At 41.1% G+C, this 21,232-nt stretch overlaps 1 protein-coding gene across 7 annotated transcripts in view; it reads right to left on the bottom strand.

Annotated features, from left to right (window-relative positions):
* Positions 1-2,522: 2,522 nt before the first annotated feature.
* The window catches only part of LOC122827738 (nuclear receptor coactivator 3-like), a 75,321-nt gene continuing 56,611 nt past the window's right edge, over positions 2,523-21,232 (bottom strand). For 5 of the 7 annotated variants that reach the window (XM_044110684.1, XM_044110674.1, XM_044110709.1 and 2 more), the window contains 17 exons: positions 19,358-19,540; positions 18,324-18,410; positions 18,072-18,212; positions 17,228-17,375; positions 15,040-15,596; positions 12,798-13,873; positions 12,581-12,713; positions 11,343-11,501; positions 10,176-10,403; positions 9,659-9,764; positions 9,027-9,198; positions 8,392-8,718; positions 7,500-7,598; positions 7,061-7,310; positions 6,704-6,881; positions 5,755-5,947; positions 2,523-5,040 (listed from right to left, as the gene is read on the bottom strand). In XM_044110684.1, the coding sequence (XP_043966619.1) occupies positions 5,029-5,040; positions 5,755-5,947; positions 6,704-6,881; positions 7,061-7,310; positions 7,500-7,598; positions 8,392-8,718; positions 9,027-9,198; positions 9,659-9,764; positions 10,176-10,403; positions 11,343-11,501; positions 12,581-12,713; positions 12,798-13,873; positions 15,040-15,596; positions 17,228-17,375; positions 18,072-18,212; positions 18,324-18,410; positions 19,358-19,540 (4,049 nt within the window). In that variant the 3' untranslated portion in view covers positions 2,523-5,028. The remainder of the gene's footprint in view (positions 5,041-5,754; positions 5,948-6,703; positions 6,882-7,060; positions 7,311-7,499; positions 7,599-8,391; positions 8,719-9,026; positions 9,199-9,658; positions 9,765-10,175; positions 10,404-11,342; positions 11,502-12,580; positions 12,714-12,797; positions 13,874-15,039; positions 15,597-17,227; positions 17,376-18,071; positions 18,213-18,323; positions 18,411-19,357; positions 19,541-21,232) is intronic. The other 2 variants (XM_044110727.1, XM_044110717.1) reach the window with 2 other exon arrangements.

Below are 21,232 nucleotides of genomic sequence, written 5' to 3'. Positions count from 1 at the left end.
AGAAAATATATATTATTTATGTTATGTAACGTCACTTATTGACTGCCTTTGCAGGGAAAATGCATACCAGCTTTTTCTGGCATTGTCTCATTTTTTGTGTGGATATTTTCTGTACAGGATGATTGATATAACAAGATCTGAAAATAATTTATTAAAAGAGTGGGGTGGATTTTGTATTTTCCAGGCATATAGCGCCATTTTACAGCACAACTATGTTTCCTTCAGTTATATATATAAAAAATGCTGTTAATATCAAACATGTCTTAAAAGAAACTTGAAATTGGATCTATGTCTCTTTATGAAGCCATTATGCCATTTACCATTGTTCTTACCAGCATTGCACTGAGAAGTTGATCGTATAATGAGCTCTGAAGACCCGCAGTTCCAACAGGTGTTTGCTAATTCCTGCTGCCGCTAGTCTGGAGGAGCTGAGTGGGAAGAGGGTTGGCTGGAGACAGCAGCTCTAAGAAGAAGCTAATGCTAATAGCGGAGTTTCAAGGATTCCTCAGAATCGAAGCAACACTCCAGATATGATCTTGAAGAAGGAATAACTGTCCAACATGATGTAAAAAATAAAATAAAATAAAATAACTCCATAATAAACTGGCTCTACCTTCCTATTCTGGTCATACATTGCTGTGGGATGCCATTCCATTACTTAACAAGTATTAGTCTCATTTCTGTCAATATGAACTTAAGTTAAAGTTGGACTGATTAAATGTGAACAAGCTTCATTAGACGAACAAAGAAATCAACCAAACACACATTTCCACACTTTTTGTGTGAAGTATTTTGAAGCACTGAAAATATTCTGCAAAGATAAACACATTTCATATCCTCAATGCATTGAAATGATGAAGAAACCAGAGAAAATTGGTATTGCTGGAAAAGATGTGTATAAAAATATTTAATTTTGAGTCTGATGAATAATTTCTTCAGAAGGATTTTAAATTTGGATTCTGTGTTTTCCGTTTAGACATTTTTTTTATTTAGCATCTTCTATAGAGACTTTGAAACAAACACTAACAAAGTTCCCAGTGAACCATCTGACCAGCCTTTTGCATGTTTCTGTATAGAGTCACTTTGAATGATAAACTCCAAGTGACTAAAGCTGGAAGGCCTCCTTACCGTCACCCTAATCTGTAATTCCCTCCACATATTCTGGCATTTCCATGAATAACAATATCAGCCAGAAAAACAAAATAAATAAATGAAAAAATCCTTCGTCATCTGTATTTAAAACAAAGGATAAGTTTTAAATACAGACGTCCAGAAGAGTGGTCTAAGATCCTTTAAGGGGGGAAAATACAAGAAAGGAGAGCGGATCTCACATGTAGGAGGGACAGGAAATGAGGAGATGAAAGTGAGGCTGCAGACAACAACATGGACAATGACTCAGACTTTTTTCACACTCTCATCCCCTTCACATGTTGATAGCCCCTCATCCACTCAAACACACTCATGGTCCCTTTCAATCCTGGCCAAGACGACCTTTTTCTTGCAGGTTTCTCCTCCAAAAAGGGATGGTTACAAAAGTTACAGGGTCATACAGCACTACACTGTAAAAACACACAATCTTACCAACAATTTTTGATCCAGCTTCTAGTTCAAATATCTTAGTATGCTTTAAATAAGACAAAACTAACTTGCTTGTTTTAAAGGTGACCCATTAGGCTTCCTTGAGCAGGTTGGGATAGGTCCATACAAAACATGGTCACTACATATGTTGCAAAAAATTATTCTTAGATGATGAGATTTTAGTCTGGTCACTTCTGCCTCTTTTGAGCTCCTTTCAGGATGAACTACTTTAGGGCCTCTTGTTACTTTATAGCCAAATATGCTGGATACACACCCATAAACTCAATGTTTGCACTTGCATGTGAAAATGGCTGCAAACATATTATATTGCTATACATACAGCCATACTACATTGAAAAGCAGAAGCAGAGCCTCCTGCACAACCAAAGGTGATGCAGCAAGTGATTTCTGGGTGGAAAGTCAGTGACAAAGCTCTTCTCTTTGTACAGCGTTTACAGTGATAAAACCAGCTGACCAAACGCACGGCAACTCAGGTTGCTAGGTAACAATTCAGTGACTCAATCTCGTTGGTTGTCCATTTCAGAATTTGGGAGGTTTTCCAGACACCAAAAAACATTAACTTATTGCCAAAAAGTGGCTAGGAGTTTTTTTTTTTTAAGTGCTTTGGTATTTTTAGAAGTCGTAGAAACCAAAATGGAAGGATAAAAACATCCAAAAAGTGAATTTTTCTCTTCCCCTTAAAGTAAAAAATTCCTTAATATAGATTCCTCAATATGGTGAAATATTTTGCTATTGGACCTACTACTTTTCATGAACTGACTCACTGACTTTAAACAAGCTTGTATTTTTATTTTATTGCTTAAAGGTTACTTGTGAGTTATTTCAAGTAAACTAAGATATTTGCAGTAGGAACAAGACAAAAAATATTTGGTAAGATTTTGTGGGGTTTTTTTTGGGGGTGGGGGGGAATCACACCAGACACATTTTAATGTTTAAATATAAATTTGTATTTACATCAATATTAACATCAAGAAACAAGGTAAGAAAACAAAACCCAAGAGTATTTTACATCCTGTGATCTTGATTGTGTGTTTTCCAAATTTGCTCCTGCGACGTCAAAAGAAGAGCAACATTCCCTGTTTTTAATAGTTATTTTTCCACAATTCCAGCCAATTCCAGTTGTTTTGACATACAAATAACACGGATCATGAATAAAAACTCTTCTCCAACTCAAAAGGACATTCTTGATGAATGCAAGCACCATATAAAAGTCAACTGGCTGTAAGGTTCACAGAAAGAAAAAGATTTAAATCACTTCAGCAGAACCGGACGACCTCTCTACTCTATTTCAAACAGATCAGAGTATTTTATACGGATTGCAACTTTTGCTCCCCTTACATTATATGCAACAGTAAAAAGAAAACACACAACCTACTGAGCTGTTTCTATGCACTGCAGGATGACAAACAGAAATCTTTGGACTGAGCGTGTGTTCAAAGGTAGATTTCTCAACAAAAACCTCCACAGGACAAAATAACAAAAGAGATTTATGGATAAAACTATGATTCAAATTTCTCCTTTTGTAGCCTGAATTTGAGTTAAAACTACCAAATGACTGAAAACCGATTTCTGAAGCACCTCAGGAGAGGATTGACTGGCAAGAGATCTGGGCCCACAGAACAACACAATCATGTGTCACTTCTTTTGCTGTACAGACATTTTTTTTTTTTTCATATAATTCTTATTTTTTAAAAAGAAAAATAACTTATTTAAAAAAGCGTAACAACCTACTAGCACCTGTATGCTTTGGACTACATTCTAGGAAAATAGGAAGAGGTTCATGATTTAAGGATTAGAAATAAAAAAAGTGCTTCCACACAGCGGGAAAATGGCAGTATATCAAAGAAATGTACATGTACTGCTCCAAAAAACACAGGCGTTTCCTCCCAATTAATGTATTGAAAAGAAGAGTTGACCTATGACAGAATAAGAAAATTACACCTTTAAATAGCAAGCCTTACAATCTGTGCAAAAAACAGTATGTGAGCTAGAAAAGCATAAATATATTTATATATAGTACATTTGAAGCATATTTACAGATAATATTTACAGAAAAGAAGAGGAATAAAATGTTCCAAACAAGACATCGAGCTTAATACTGCAGTACCAATCTTTGGGTGAACAATGTGTCAGTGTTGTCCTCAGAGGGAAACCGGGAGGAAGGATTATTGCTCGATATCTGAGTCCAATACGATCATCTAGCACTTTGTTTTGTAGTGTGAGCGGATCTAACTTCTGTGAAGATAATTAGCTTAGTTTATAGTAACAACCTGGACTGGATTTGCAGCTCTGAGCTTTCGCTTTTATCGTTACAATTTTAAAAGATCAGATTTTAGCTTCTGACTGGCTCACCACTGATTTCTCTTGGTGAGGCGTAAAACAGTCTGGGACTTTTGTGCATCTTTATTAGATGAATGTGTAGTTTTAATTTTTTAATATTTCTAGAAGGAACCTCGAGGACGGATCCACATTTCGTATGAGTTGCGGAGGAACAAGCATGGTTCATAAAGCGGTTTAAACTTGTCAAGAAATATCTCAATTTATAGTCATAATGAAAATGCAAAAAGATTACTTCAAAAATCTCTAAAACATTAGGAAAATTACCCTTCTAGGAGCTATTTTAAAATCTTAATTCATCTTCTTATAAACATAACTCTTCTCTGGTTCCCACTGAGGAGCAAAACCTGCAAAGTTTACCCAACCTTAAAGAATGTGAATAGAAAAAAAAAGAGGAAATTTCTGAGGCTATTTAGTAATTCATGAAAAAAGGCCTCTAAATTGCCACAATCCGTTTGATGTTGGCTTTCCTTAAAGTGCAACGAGCCAACGGGTTAGTTCGATCCTACTCAGCGGCATCCTGAACAACGAGACGATGTGCTACTTCTCAATAACATTCATGTGAGCCTCACAACCCGACGGCTCTTTCGCTGCTGGTCGTGTCTGCAGGGATCCTACGGGAGCAGCAGAGCGATGGCGGATGGAAAGTTCAGAATCGACATTTTTACATCTGAATATAGCTTCATGATACATTCGACAAAACAGAGGCTGTTTAAATACATTTGTCCATATAAAGTAGCTTTACTGTTTGGTCCAATGAAAGGATATACTGAGGAACACTGGCTTCTCAGGAAGGGAGGAACATTAAATTCATGTCCGTCTCTCTGTGCATGATGGATAAACAGTTTGTCAGATTTTTAGGAAGGCTGTGTGTTTTCATGTGACAGTCTGTCTTGCTTTTCCTCCGGCGGTGAGGCTTGACATGACTGGCCATCATTCCAGAGGGAAGTTCACTCCCCCGTCTGGTGGGAATGTGGCGCTACACGGAGGATCATAACACGCCTGGTTTATTTCCACACACACTGCAGCGCAGAAGCCGTCTGCCAAATCTGGGTGGAGATCACAGTGAGACAAAAGCTTCTGGCGCATCCATCAGCAGTATTTCTGGATCATCAGGGGGAAGAGAGCAGAGCAAGAGCATTTAAAGAGAAACCCACCGAGAAAAACACGCAGAGTTCATCGTAAAGCAGCAAAGATTATTGATTCATGTATCTGAAGAAAAATGATTGTCATGCTGAGATGTAGCAAAAAAAGAGACAGAAATTAGATATTTGAACAATAAAAAAAAAAAAAACAAATAAAATATTTTTATCTAAGCTTATAAAATGGATCTCTTTGCTAAGAAAGATTGAGACCAAGAAGACAAGTGTCTCCAGAACCACAAACACTTTAGCTGAAAATCATAGCAAACCAACTAACATTTTTAGATAAAAATATAACAAATGCAGGTTTTAGCAGTTTTTTTCATGCAATAATTGCCATGGAGTTTCACAACAGAATTAGACTAACAGTACAAATATTATTTATCTATTTGCTCCTGTGTGAAAACAGAAATGTGCTTGTTAATATTGTTATATTATCCAGCCAGGATGTTTTTTTTTTTCTGGCCACATTTAGTGTATGTGAAGCTAAAACTGATTTAAAATTAAAATATATTATTTGCATGTTTTAGTTTTGAAAAGCAGAGGGACAACAATAGATCCCTGTGGCACTCCTCTTGCTGACATCCTCCTGAGATGCATTCAGATGTGTAAACCATCCTCAGAATAAACATAAAAAAATGTTCTTTAAGTATTGAGACTCGCACTCTGCACATACCTGATCTGGCCCCATAGGCATGCGCCCCATCACCATTGGGTTCATCCCCATCTGTCCCATGTGACCGCCTCCTCCGCTGGCCGGCATGCCGCCGTTCATCATCATGCCTCCGTACTGCCCGGGATTTCCCTGCTGTCCGAACTGCTGCTGACCCAGTGGTGCCTGCGGCCCAAACTGCTGTTGAGGGTATGAGCTGGAGATAAAAAAGAAAAAAAAAATACACACAGGTTTTAAGTAGGGGTGCATTCACACCAGCCCTGTTTAGTCCGCTTTTGTAAAACTACAGTTCGTTTGTCTAAAACATGGGTCCCCAAAGTCGGTCTTCGACATCATCCTGCACGTTTTAGTTCTCTCCCTGGTGGTAGTAACAACCTTTTCAGCAAGCCAGTGTTCTTCTTAGGTCTTCTAATGAGCCATTATTTGATCCAGGTGCGTTAAACCAGGGACAGAACTAAAACATGCAGGACAGCGGCCATCCAGGACCGACTTTGGGCACCACTGGTCTAGAAAGTTCAGTTTGATTGGGGAGGTGCTCAATCTAGGTCTCAGTGAACTCCAAAGAACGCTCCAAAAGCAGGAAACAAAAGGCATTCTGGGTAAATACAAGCAAAACAAACTCTCGAGTCTGCCGATAGAGGGAGAAATGGCTTATGGTTTTCTGCCAGACATGAGAGAAATCCTACAACTCATCAAATCTGATGAGCTGTAGCTTTTTGTTTACATTTTGTGACGGAAGAAGTTGCATTCATGTTTTCTTCGGTGGTTTTTGATGCACAGATGACGGGCTAATCAGGTTTCTCCAAAGGGTTTGGGTTGGTTATCATAGTGCAGTAAAAAATTAAGCTGCACCAGCTGAAAATGTAAAAAACGTTGCAGTTTTGGTCCCCAATCAAACCAAGTCTACAGGACTATCTTTTGAAAATCATCAGGCAAAGTGATGGCGTCGTACCTGTTGCGTCCCATGCCGCCCTGTGACCAGCCTTTCATATCAGCGCCTGGGTACATAGGCCCCCCCTGTGAGTGCTGTTGCATCATGGGGTTCTGAGGCCCCATGCGGCCTGGCATCATGGTATTAGGCGGACTTCCACCTGATGGGCCAAAAGAGGGGTCACCTTGCTGGGTCACGCCTGTTGAAAAAAACCCTAAACCTTCAGCTCTCTCCTTCTACTCACTGAAAATATCAAACATCAGACACCAAAGATAACATTTAACCTCACTGGGTTCTCTGTGAATAATTAATTTTACCTAAAGTTTGCTGCAAAGCTTAGATCCACCACAAGAGAGCAGCAGCATTCACTGAACTCACCGTAGCTCCCACTGTAGCCAAACTGCTGCGGTCCCGGCTGGCCCATGTTTGGCCCCCCCATGGGGCTGTCCATGCCCCCGGGGGCCGTGACGTTCGGAGGCGGACTGAACCCCCCTGCAGCTGCTGCAGCGGCTGCTGCCGCCTGCTGCTGTTGCTGCTGCATCAGCATCATCATGCGCTGCCTCCTCATGTGCAAGTTGACAACGTCTCGGTTACGCTGAACCATCATCTGAGCGTTTAGGAAGCCCTGCTGCACAAAGCAGATGCAATATTGTGTTTACTCCGAAGTTCTGGTTATGTTTTACACGCATTTAAGAAGATTTGAATCTTTTGAAGGAGACGTTTGTCGTGTGGAAATCATATTTATCCTAGATTTTGGTGAAAATACCATAAATAGTCTTTAGTTTGAGATATTCCAAAAGTAATTTCAATAATCTACCTGTCCTCCCATGCCAGGCTGCATGCCAGGCCTCATGCCAGGGTTTCCTCCTGGGTTCTCCATCTTCATCGCCATGCCCTGCCGTGTCTGATTCATAAACTTGACAAGAAGAAATAAAAATAAATATTAGAAATTAGAGGAAATAACATACAGAAATATTAAAACTTTCTGAAAATTAATTAGTCCTAAAGACTAATGTAAAAGATATTTTTCTCTAAAATTAAGAAATAGATTACGGAATACAGGGACAGGATAGTTGCAGCTAATCACGATGGTACAACTAAATACAGAAAAACAAAACAAAAATTTAATGCACAACCATGTACATTGGATAATTTAAAAAAATGTCTGCTGATTTAATCAGGAAAAAAGTGTAACAAAAAACGATCAGCAAAGCCTGTAAAATAATCAATTTAATCCATTGTTTAAAAATAAAACCATGGATGGTTGAAAAGACAAACAGATGGATAAATAGATGAACATTTTTCAAGCTCTTCTTTCTTTCTTCCTACTTATTCAAACCTGAATAATAATCTAAATTATAATTATAATCTTTGTTGCACCATTTTCCAGACTGACTGACACCGAATTTCTTTTAAATGTACTCATTTTAATTTTCCACTATTTTTAAACAAAACATAATCCCATTTAGTTCACAACATAGCCTGAGACTTGCAGATCAGTTACTTTTTTTCTACACCCAGAATTAGGAAATAAATTGTTTGTTGGTGATTTCACCTTAAAACTATTATTGTTTTGTTTTTTTATTTTCTAACGAGCCCCATGAAATTGAGACGGTACGTCTCAAGGAGTCAATAAATAAAAAATAGCTTATACCAAAATCTCCCAAAGCTGTAACTGATCGTTGCGTATGTTCAGTGTGGTGTCCTACCTGCTGTCCCTGAAGCCGCTGCTGCAGCTGCAGCCTCATGGGCTTGTTGGTGTTCATCATCCTGGGTCGCATCATGTTGGCTCGAGGATGCCCCATGCCCCCCATCCCACCCATACCGGGAAAGCTCCCGCCTTGGCCCATCGGGGAGAGCATGGGCCCAAACCCGGGCTGCTGTCCCTGCCCCTGCATGGGGTTCCCTCCGTAGCCAGACTGCATCGGCATAGCAGGGGGTCCGGGATAGGCTGATCCATACAGAGGCTTTTGGTCAAGCAGCATGGATGGGTCCTGTCCTCCAAAATGCTCCAGCTGCTGCTCTGCTCCCTGGGTCTGCAGCACACAAGACAAGGAGGACAAAGACAAGTTTGTCAAACTTCTCAGTTTAATTGATTCATCTCCGCCTGGTCGGCTCGGTAATTGCCTTTTTCTAAGCAGCACAGACGGACTCCTTAAGGCTCATCTATCTCCCTTCAGTGAGACGACAGCCTAGACACACTGAGTCATGACTGAAATATCGAATGCAAAAATTAATATGATGGTCTGTCGAGACTCGCACTATGACAAATAATCTTTTCCCTCTGTTGCAGCACTTTCAGGGAGCGCTACGCTGCAGAGTGTGGCTCTTTCTGACATCTTACCTGGCTGACAAGGTCTGGGATACCGAGAGCTCGGTCTATCTCCTCCAGAGCGATGCCGTCGGTGTTGTTCAGCAGCGAATCCAGCTGGTCCAGAAGCGCCCTCTCATCGCTCTGACCCTCACTGGTGGTGGGAGGGACCAGAAGATCATCTAAGGGGTTGCCAAACTGGCGTCTGCATCATGCAAACAGAAAAAAATAAAAAGGTTTGAGTCACGACTGTCAGTTAGATATGAATGCAAACTATAGCTTCAATTAAAACATTGCAAATATGTGCGAATTTTTTTTAAAATAGTGCTCTAAAGTTTAAAAAGATTATTTTGTAACTGTGGTGTTTCCATCAAATTAGAAACACAATTAAAGTCACATGTGAATAAGTTTGCTCAAACATGTCGCATCAGCATCTTCCTACCACTTCCTGTCGTTTTCTTCGTCATTTCCGCCAGTAGTAACAGCCAGTTTTTGAAGTGAAAAAAGTTGCAGTTTGGCGAAATACACAAATTTTGATACAGCTGATAAACCACCTTATCCTAGTTTTTAAAATTGCCATGTTTGCATTAAGCAAATTTATTTTTGTATTTCCAATTTACGAAATTATCATGAGCAATGCAGCTCATAATAAATGATCCACAGACCTGTTTCCCTCCATGTTCATCATGGGTTCATGCCAGGATGGGGACTGGCTGGGCTGGCCCTGCTGGCTGAAGGGACTCATACCCATGCCCATATCAGAAGAACCTCCTAAACCAGAACAGAAAGACAAAATAAGTTAATGGTGAGCAAGAAACAGAGGTTTTAGTAGGTAATTCTGCAACGAAAGTCCAATTTCTGCAAAAATATGCAAGAACAAAGAGAAAACTGTGATATACTAAATGATTCATAAATGGATTATTGGAGCCTGTGCATACAATTTCACCCTCTTTTATTGTTAACTTTCCTACTCTATCTTTCACCTTTAACCCGTGGAAACAGTTTCTGACTAATATGAAATAAACGTTGAAGGTTTCCAAAAAGTTTCAGTACCCAGAAATGGATCTTTACCACTGAGCCACCGGGTTGGATACCAAGTTGTTTCTCTGCATTTTTGAATCTCTCCAAATTCTCAGGTTTTTTACTTAGCATCACCACAAGGCAATAGTCTGAGCAGCGTACCCATATCCATGAGCTGCTGCTGCAGCATCGACCTGTTGCCCGGCACGCTGTTGGAGCGGCTGACCATGGGTCCTGACATCACGCTCTTCCCGTTGTTGTACTCCATGCCTGGGCGCATCATGGATGGATGTCCTGCTGAACTCACAGGGCTGGTGCTGGAACGGGGCTTCCAGTCCCCAGAACTCCCCATGGGAGACCTCTGGGGTCCCGCGCCTCTATTCATTGGCCCTGGATATGCACAAATGACCGAAGAGCATTGGTTGGAATCAGGATTGCAAGTTATTGATTAAAGAGTTAATCTAATGTTGACTGATCTTATCCACTGACTAATGATTAATTGATGTGTCCATTTCTTAAAAACCTGAGTTTTCTCGTGTCAAGAGGGCTGACTATATTTCCATAAAAAACCCCCCACAAATTCATTATTTCATGTCAGTTGTATTAAACACTGACTGAATAAACTGAAAATTGTGGTTTTCTCACATTATTAAATGTATTTATAAAATAGAACAAAACAGAAAGTTGCTGAACAGAAAAAAAAAGAAATTAAAAGAATAAAATATGTGATATACTTAATTCCCCATGAACAGAAGTATTGTCTGTGGTTGTTGTTGACAAAATGTTAAAACTTCACTCCATGAAGCGCATTATTTAACTCACAATCAACCTTGCTTATTGCCATCATGTTTCTTTTTCGCCACTTTCTCTACTATTCTGTTTTGTTTTTTTGTTTGAAAAGTTGATGCTGCTTGAAGTTATGCAGCTCAGCAATTTTCTGCTCTGGTAAGGCCCCGCCACCTTTATTTCTGTATCAATGGGCTGTGCTTAAGAATGACCAGTGCTGCCCCCTCTACTGGTTGGCGATTAAACTACAACAATAAATTGTTTTTGCATCCCTAGTTGGAATCATCGATTGATTTTCTGGTCCTGGTCGCTAAAATGTAAGTCCAACTGTAGTTGGATTTGGAGTTCCAGTATCATGTTGTGCTATGACTTATCCCAAAATATTTGGAGATCTATTTGACCCCACACTTTTATTAATAAAAGACTGTGTGTGTGTGTGTGGTTGTTTACAAAAAGTGTAACGCAGTTTATTGAATCTGAGAGCAGATACCAGTGAGGGAAAGGCAAAGGAACAATGAAGAAAAAATATGCTGAGACACACACCCATGTTTCCTGGGAAGCTGTCTGGGCTGCCCATCATGTTCTCCTGCTTTATGAGCATCGGACGTCTTACAGCTCCTCCAGGCCCACCCAGTGGCTTCCCATCCAAGGACATGGTCCTCTGGAAGGGCCCTCGAGGTCCTGGACCCATTACTGGACTCCCTGGACAGAGCAAGCAAAGAAAGAGAAAAAAACTTTTCAGAAAAACTGTACCTTGCTTAAATATTAAATATATACAACATCTTGCAAAACTATTCCTAATCCTTGCAATTTTTTTCACCTTAAAACCAAATACGTTGGTCTTTTCTGTTGTTTTTGTAGGAGATAAACTAGAAAAGTAATACAAAATTGTGAAGTGGAAGGCGAATACTAAACAGCATTTGAATGTTGTTAGAAATTAGAAAAAGTCTTAAAATGGGGATTTTAACCCCGCTAGAATAAAATCATATAAAATTAACTGAATGAAAATAACTGAGCTAACGAAAACAGGCTTTACAACTAATGCACCTGACCCTGAACACATCATCCCCACTACACGGTGGTGGCAGCGTCATGCTGTGGCATTACATACCTCAATACAGTTGGAGATTTATTTGAAGCCTCACTTTTTGAGACTTTTTTAGGTAAAAAAAAGTCTCAATGTGTCATTTTTCTTCCACTGTTGTGTGATTAACACAACTGATTGTGATTTGAATCAATAAAATTCCAATAAAATGTATTGGGGTTTCTTGTTATAACATGGCAAAAAATTGGATATGAACACTTACGGCGTACATAGTGACATGCACTCTCATTTTAACACTACTGCATTTACACACACTTATTTATACAGATAAGGAAGACATAATGAATTTTCTGTACTGTAAACTGAGCAGCAATGCAATTTTAAAACACATTTCAACATTACATATACATCTGCAAACAAGAATTTTCTCAGACTAAAATGCTGTATTCCAGTAGGACCAATTATAAAGCAGAGAACAGGGCTGGACGTCTCTTTCAATTTATGTTAAGTCGGTTTTTTCAGTTTATTGGTATAAAAGTACCAGCTTCAAAAAGACACAGCTGAGAAAGACATGACATTTGCTTTAGGAAGAAAGCGATACGAAAAGACAGCCTCTGATGGTGCCAGATGCAGTTTCAGTGGCATTTTGTTTTGATATCATCACATGTGATGTTACAACACCCACTCTGTGTGAAACTGTCACTTCTCATGGTTATTTAGTGCTTGAACCGCTTACCCTGCAGGCCGTCATCAAGGCACCCCTGTGGTTTGTTTCCTGTGTTGTTTGCCCCGGCACCTCCGGTCTGATCAGGGTAAAAGTCGGAGCTTGAACCCCTGAGATCGCCCAGAATAGACTCCAGGTTGTGCAACTAAATTATAAAAATAGAGCAGTTGCTTTTATTTTTGCAAATATCTATAAAAGTCATTATCATTTAACAGAAATATGCTCTTACATCATCAGGAGGTTCTGATTTGATCTTGCTCTCAGCGTGCTCCACCGCAGGGCCGCCGCTGCCGCCGGCTCCAGGAAGACCTTTCCCTTCTAGATCTTCAAGTTTGGGCTTCACGTCCGTTTGTTCTTTGGAGTCGTCCTTGTTGAGGAGATAGTGGAGGAGAGCGTGGGTCTTCTCCTTCTTCGGGCTGTGCTGCTCCTGTTTGGGGTCCGCAATCAACCCAGGCCCCGACCCGGCCGCCAAGCTTCCAGCTGCACCTTCTCCGCCCTCCTGGCCTCCGAGCGTCACTTTCCCCGTCGCCTCCGCTGTGATCTTAGCGACTTCATCCGGAGTGTTGCCGTTCTGAAGAAGCTTGTGGAGAATTTTGTGCTTCTCCTGCAGCGACCCGGTGTAGTGAGCTGAGGCCGATGCGCCGCCCTGGCCGGCCGCCGGCCCCGCGCCGCCGCTGGCGGAGGAAGAGGAGGAGACGCCTGTGGAGGAAGGGCTGGTCATCCCGCCAGTGGCTTCCTTGCTGTCCGACCCCGCTGAAGCGCCGCTGCTGTTCGGTGGAGGAGGTCCGGCGGGCCCCGTAGGTCCGCTTGCACTGATTCCCAGCTCCTCGGTTGGGGAAGTCAACAGCTGCAGCAACTTCTTGTGTCCTTTGCTGTCCGGCAGCCTCCGAGGGGGGTCGGCGCCCGCCATCCCCGCCTCGCCGCTCGCTTCTCCACACTCTTTAGCTGCTGAAGCCGCCTGGCTGTCCGGTCGCTCTGCAGAACTCTCCGCCTGAGGATGCTGATGGTGGTGGTGGTGGTGCACCGGGAGGTGGTGGTCTCCGGGTCCGGGCCCCAAGCCCCCAGCCGGACTCTTGGAGCCATCTTGTCCTGGTTTAGCTTGATGACTGGGCTGGGAGGAGGAATGGATGCTGGGAGAGCTGTCTGGTTTGTGGGCAGCTGAGGGGGACGTCAGAGTGGAGGGGAGCGAACTCCCGACTCCCTCGCTGATGGCTTGGAGAGCGTTCAGAGAGCTGCTGGAGAAGGTGCAGGTGTTGCCTCCGGCTGCTCCTCCACCGCCGAGGCCGCTCATAGGAGAGTGCATTCCTGCAGCAGAGAGATGTGGGTTAGTGCACTATCAAAGAAAAAAACAAAATCATGTTTCGTGAAGGTAAAACTGTTTCTAGTGAAATTTAAACGCGTTTAAGTTACCATAATAATTTGTTTGGAGGTTGTTTATGAGGTTCCCCGCGGTTCAGTGTCGAGACCAGGGTTGTTTATTTTTGTATCTTAATAATATGTAATATTTTATGTTGTAAACTGATAAATGTGTAATGCTGATGACACAAAGCATCGAACGGGTGTGGAAAGGGTTTTCAATATCAACTGCAAGCCAACTTTTAGTTTTCTGAATAATTTTAATTTTGATTACAAATTTTATCACTACTATAAATGCATCAATGTTATTAGTTTATCATTTTACTGTTTGTTTTTCTCACACTTTAACTTATAATATTGTCACGTTCCTAAAATATTGGCCTAATTGATTTTTTTAGGGAGTTTGGCAAAAACAAAAAAAATACTTTTTGAAAGTTGACGATATGGGAAATTATTTCACTTATAACTACACGTTTTCATCAATATTAAGAAATTATTGACTTAAAACAAGCTCCTGTTTCTTGCTAAAATGTCACTTGTAGGTTAGTTTTGTGGTATTTCCAGTGTAACACGACATTTGCATTAGAAAATAGGCCAATAATACTTGGTAAGATTTTGGTTTTGCAGTGAAAATTCCTCTTTTTCAAATTTAATGCATTCAAATTTCAGGTTCTTGGTAAATTATGATAATTTTAAAATTCAGTGTAAAGCGATAAGTCATTTGTTACTTGTCATTAGTATGTGAAGAGTATAATTTATATTAAAAATCCTCCAGGATCAGGGTGATGCATGAAAATCAGTGTAAAAAAAGTGAACTTCTGCCTGTATCTTATTTTACTTCCAGTCCGAAATCATTTCAAGTCAACGATTAACCCTTAATATTAATGAAACAGTACTATTTATAAGTGAACCAGACATTTTCCCATATTATAAGTTAAAATGTTTCACTTGATGAAGCAATATCATTTTTAATCATCATCAGTGTAAAAGTGTGGAGAAGAAAATGTTTGGAAGGTTAGAATAAAAAAAAAGTGAGTTTCTGTCTGATTCTTATTTTATTTCCAATCCAAACTAAAGAGATACAATTCAAATCAGTAAGAACAAAAAAATCCTACCTCCAGGTGAGAACTGGTTGGCCCCCATCTTTGGGCTTCCCCGGTTCCGGGGGGACATCAGCAGTCCCTGCTGGGGGCCGCCCATCCTGGGGCTCCCTGACGGACTGTTCATCCCACTGAGCCCGAAGCCTCCGGCGCTCTGGAACGGGGGCTGCTGCTGCGGGTGCTGCTGCTGCGGGTGCTGCTGCATGCCCGACCCGGGGTGATTCATGGGACCCATCTGACTCATCTGATTCATGTGCCCCACCTGATTCATCTGGTTCATCTGGCTCATCTGATTCATCTGCATCATGCGGCTGCCCAGGCCTCCGCCACCACTTCCTCCTCCGCCGTTCCCTCCGTACACAGAGCCGCCTCCCATCGGACCCATGTGGCCCATGTGGCTCTGCTCGCTCATGCCGAAGCCCCGGTTCATGCCGCCCATTCCTCCCATCCCCATCCCGCCGCCTGCATTCACGTTCATCTGGGGGTTCATGTTGGCGTTACCCATCCCTTGTTGCCTCATGTTGTTGGGCATCATGTTGCCGCCTGGTGCCGAGCGGTAACCATTGGGTTCCCTACGTTAAAAAAACAAAAAAACAACAAAAATGTTTGGATAAATGGGAAAACCATGAAAACCTTGAGGTTAAGCTTTGGGTGGAGCACCAAGTATTATAAAACTATTCAGTAACATTTATTTGAGGGAGTGTGAATAAGACTGACATGACATAAACATGAATGTTTATGATGTTACCATGAAGTGCGATTCTGTAAATTATAACACTTTTAATGTAAAACTGCTTTAGAAGTTGCATGAAAAGTGTCATTACTTACTGAGTGAGACTTTATGATAAAAACAATCACAAACATTCACACCCCTTCAAATATAGTGTTATCAACAAGTCATATTCAAACATTTATCTTAACAGTCTAATTCTGTGATTGGTGCTCTGAGCCACATCATGCTTTTCTATTTATTTTTAAATTATATTTAATATTCCTGATTGCACTTTCTGAACCATTTGAAAGAAGGTCTATTGCAGTTTATTTTTTTTATATATTTCGCCAACGTGGTACAAGACATTTCCCCCGTATTTCAAGTTGAAATGTCTTGTCGCCTTGTAACAAAAATCAAGCAAACAAAACATTTTTCTAAATACATTTTTTTTCAATATAAAATCCATGAAACTAACAAAATCTGCAGGTGTGTGTCTGTGCCCGGTGAATTTTTTGGTTAAAACGAGCGCGTTCATCATGAAGTGAAGTTTTTGGAGGAGGATCCAAAAACTTTACTCAAGTAAGAATAGCGAGACTTCATATAAAAATTACTCAAGTCAAAGTAAAAAGTCCAGCATAATAAACAGACTCCTAGAAGTACATTTTGTCCAAAAATATATTCAAATCGATGTAACTCACTCTAGAAGTACTCTGTATGTACAGCTCTGGTAAAAATGAAGAGACCACTGCACTCCATTAAAAACCTCCTGGTTATTTCACCAAATATCGATTCCTGAACTCTTCCTGGGTCAAAACTTCGATATTGTTGTTTCTAAATCAATATGAACTTTTCTTTGCATTACTTGAGGTCTGTAAGCACTGCTTCAGACTTCATTTTCTGCAAATAAATACAAAATTTTTCTTGGATTTTCAGAGACATGTTCTCAGTAGTTGGACTGCACAGTGGCGCAGTTGGTAGAGCTGTTGCCTTGCAGCAAGAAGGTCCTGGGTTCGATTCCCGGCCCGGGGTCTTTCTGCATGGAGTTTGCATGTTCTCCCTGTGCATGCGTGGGTTCTCTCCGGGTTCTCCGGCTTCCTCCCACGGTACAAAAACATGACTGTCAGGTTAAGTGGTCTCTCTAAATTCTCCCTAGGTGTCAGTGTGAGTGTGTGTGAATGGTTGTTTGTCCTGTATGTCTCTGTGTTGCCCTGCGACAGACTGGCGACCTGTCCAGGGTGACCTGTCCTCTCGGCCGGAACGTAGCTGGAGAGGCACCAGCAACCCTCCCAACCCCATTAGGGACAAGGGTGAACAGAAAATGGATGGATGGATGGATGTTCTCAGTAGTTCATAGAATAACAGAACAATGTTCATTTTACTCAGACATATACCTATAAAGACTAAAATCAGAGAAATGGATCATTTTAAGTGGTCTCTTACTTTTTTCCAGAGCTGTATGTGTGCTATATGTTTGATTACAGATTTTCTGACCTCTGCAGCAGGTGAGTGGAGATGAATCCTTGCGGCTCGTTGCTCATGGGGTGTCGGTACAGCTTGCTCTTGGTCTGGGCTGTAACTGGGGTGCCGTCAGACAGGGAGAAGCGGTACAGGGGCGTCTCGGCATGACCCTGGAGAAAAGCTGCGAACAAATCGCAACAAAAATAATCCCTCAAATTTTATTCATTGCTGGCGAAAAAAAATTAAGTATTTTTCTAATCAGTAAACACACCACATTGGTTTGCTGATGTTTGAAATTTTTTGCTGTTTATGCTTCCTTCTTGATATTTTAAAAGCTGCAGAGTAAAAATATTAAAACAGAAAAAGTACCTGCCATCCACCTGGTTATGAGTTCACAACTGTTTTCCAAGTAAAACTTATCACTTATGTTTTCCTGTGATTCATGGGTGAATACAATATTTTATAGCATAATTGGCAATTGAAAAAGTTACAATATTGGTTATTTTTGAGGCTTCTTTTTTTTTAAAACCACCACTGCACACAGTTCCTCTAAAACTCACATCGTGTGATGTGTAATATAAATTTGTGATCATAAATGGTAAAGTTAGTGAGACCTTAGTTAGATGCAACTTATTCCATGAGATGGAGGAGAAAAACCTAAAAGGTGAAAACAAACACATTTTCTTTAGCCTACCTGAAGTTTTTGTTCACCCTCAGCTTTGTCTGAATGAAGCCAAAACAAAAACAACTTTGGAATCAAACAGTGTCGCTACTTAATCCAGTTATCTCTTTGCTGGCACCTCCAGTTTTCTAATTATTAATATTAAAAGCGCTGCAGTTGTTGACAGCAGCTGTGAGGTTCCAGGTCCGAACCCACCCTCGTGATAGTGCCGCTTGTGCGACCACGGCTGCCCGTCGCTGTGCTGAAGGAACATCTGGATGCAGCGCCGCAACAAATCCTCCCAGCCCGGACGCATGGATGCTCGCAGGGAGCTCTGGTCGATCTGAATCAGTTTACCTGAGACACGACGGACACAGGGAGACACAGGGAGACACAGGGAGGACGGGTCAAACCCACTCGTGACCGAGTCAACGCAGCGTGCCGCTCAGTCAGAGTCCAGCTCCTGACCTGACAGCTCGTGTCGGGTGTTGAAACTCTCGGTCCGCTCCACGGCTGTGACCCGACGGGCCACGCAGATCATACATGACTGAAGGTCTGCAGAGGAGAGGAGAGCAGAGACGGAGTTAACAAACAAATGCTGGAACAAGCTATACTGGTTTTTAATTTAAATCCCGAAAATACGCCATTAAGTGTTTCTAGTGATTCTATTCATCTTTTTTATGATCTCATTTTATGTTTTGCTTTAAGAAATATTAGGTAATTTTAGACGCATTGCAACGTGACATCAGATGCGCTGCACTGCTCACTAACGATGACTACCATCGGTTTTAGCTTTCACATTGTCAACATAACATGTTAAATCTTAAATGTATGTGTGATAATTAAAAGAAAAGGTTTTTGTTTGTTGCTTTGCTACTATTTGTGAACTCTACATCTAGACAACAAGGTCAGAAAAAAGTTTAAATAAAAAAATAAATAGTGAAGGAGAGGGAAAGAATATTAGTTTTTAGAATTTTACATTTTAAGGGTCTTTTAAAGCTCACCAAGCAAAGCACATAACTTGAGATCATCATTCAGTTCATTCCAAAGTATGCTTTACTTTTCTCTTTTGCATATTAAAAATTAACTTGCTTACATTTACTCTCTTTTAACTTAAATAATTTATGATTTCCAGAAGGAAGATTTTTATTACTTTGAATGGAAGATCTAGTAGATGTTTTACAGTAATAAGCTCAATAGTTTTTTTTGTGTTCCTTAACAAGTATGTCGATAATTGTTTTATTTGGATTTCCCATATTTCTGAGCAATATGACAAAGAGGGCATAACCAAGGAGTACATTATATGTAAACCTTTAATTAAATCTTTTATTTTAAATAATAATCCAGTAGATTTTGGAACTTTATTTCAAATATATTCAATGTGAGGCTTCCAACTAAGTGTGTTGCAGTTGTTAAAAGGAAAGACAATGTCACACACATGCAGGAACACATTTCTGGATCTAGTTGTCCATTTTTTGGCCATCACTGGTCCCTCCACCTACCTTCTCCCTCTTCGATCATGGCCTTGGGCTGCGTGAGAGCAAAACACTGCATTGTCTCGTAGCGCGGTCCTCCTGGTCCCTCCTCCATTGGGCCGTGGGCGTGGCCAAATTTGACCAGCATCCGGCAGGTGAAGGTGTGACTCTTCTGTCGAGTCGCCTCATTCCCCCACGACACGCCATTTACTAAAAATACAAAGCGAACCAAGAAACGATTACTTAAGAGGAATGAACCCAAAGCTTCTGGGACTGAAAACCACAGGAGCTGTAAACCGACTGCCTTTAATTAAATATCACCAATGGCTCGCATCCAACTGTACAAGCAAAGCAAAACAAACAAACACCACCACAAACAAGCATTGTGTCTCTAAAACTGAGAAGCTAAAGCCTCTCCCGCTGGCTAAATGGACCATGGGATTAATGTAGCAAAGGCGTCGATTTCCAATATTTCTCTGTCTCAGTGGCTCTGCAGCCGCCGAGGCCGGGGACATGCCACCATCTATCCTCATTTAGGTTCTGACTACTCATCACGGCACACAACCACATGCACACAAACGCTTTTGGATGGGGTCACCTTCACAGAGAGAAGGAAAAGGAGGCAAACTTTAGAGAGCGACAGCAAAGTGTCCTTTAACGGTGACTAAACCGTTAGGTGAGGTCTAAGACATGTTCATTACATTTTTTTTTTTTTTGCACAAAAATCATTCTTAAATAATGAGATTTAAATCTGGTCAGTTCTGTCAGAACGAGCTATTTTGGAGCTTCTTGTCACTTTAAATCCAAATAAGTTGCTGCAGGACACGCCCCCAACTTAACGTTTATGGTGCGTTCACGCCAAACATGTTTCGAGCGTCGAGCACTGCACAATTTGAAGTATTTCAAGCGTTTCTAGCCTTTGGTGCAACCAATGAGTCCAGCGCTGGAGTTGGAAAGTCTGAACTTTCGCCACTCGACAGACCATCGACCAATCAGAGCGCCTCCACTACATGGCGTAGTGGTGCATTTTCCAACGTGATCTCGAGAAAAAAACAACTATGGAGGATAAATTAATTGTCACTGTTTGCTCTAGTCCTATAATCTACGACAAATAAAGTTATGACTACAGAGACAGGAGTAGAAAGGATCTTGCTTGGAAGAGGATCGGCGAGGAAGTTGGACTGTCGAGTTAGTTATAATTTTTACCATTTGAAAATATTTCCCCGCTTTTGAGCTATCCAGCAAAAACGTTGAGTCACGTTAAATAGACGTTATAAACAAATTTATTTAGACAAAAATAAACAGGAGACCGTGAAAGAGTTTGAAGGTAACATATGCCGATGAGTTTGCTCTTAACATCCGCCTGGAGCCATTTTAGAGTAAAATGTCAAGCGTCTGACTTCAAAGTGCACACTCGTCGAACTTGACAGATATGGTTTCCGGATGGTGAGTCAACAATAAAACACTTTTCTTTTTCAGCCGCCATTATCCAGGGCTTACAGAGAGTAAAACTAGATCATCAAACCTGCTGGAGTTTCGCTTGGGTTGCTAGGTGACGGGCTGGGCTTGGCCGAGGTTGCTAGGTAACGGCACAGAGCCTGTTGAATGCGACTTAATAATCTGGAGGCTTTTGAAGAGGCTCATTTTCCAGCAGCAAAACACACTACTGCCAAAAAAAATGACTGGACAGTGTTTCTTTTTAAACACTTGGCTTGTTTTTAGAAGCAGCTGAGACCCAAATAGAAGTAAAAAAAACATTCAAAATGTGATCTTTTTTTTCGTCTGGAGAGTAAATCAGCTGGCAAAAGGTTTCTGTTCGGCAGGTGTAGAGGGCAGTTTATCGGAGCGAGCGATCTGAAAGACAGTAAGTGTGCCTTGTGTGAGAGTTGACAAAACAGCAGC

This window comes from Gambusia affinis, linkage group LG01 (genome assembly GCF_019740435.1).
Source record: "Gambusia affinis linkage group LG01, SWU_Gaff_1.0, whole genome shotgun sequence".
In the NCBI taxonomy this organism is placed as follows: domain Eukaryota; kingdom Metazoa; phylum Chordata; class Actinopteri; order Cyprinodontiformes; family Poeciliidae; genus Gambusia; species Gambusia affinis.
Note: the sequence above shows the minus strand (reverse complement) of the source record. Positions and strands in the feature narration are given on the sequence as shown.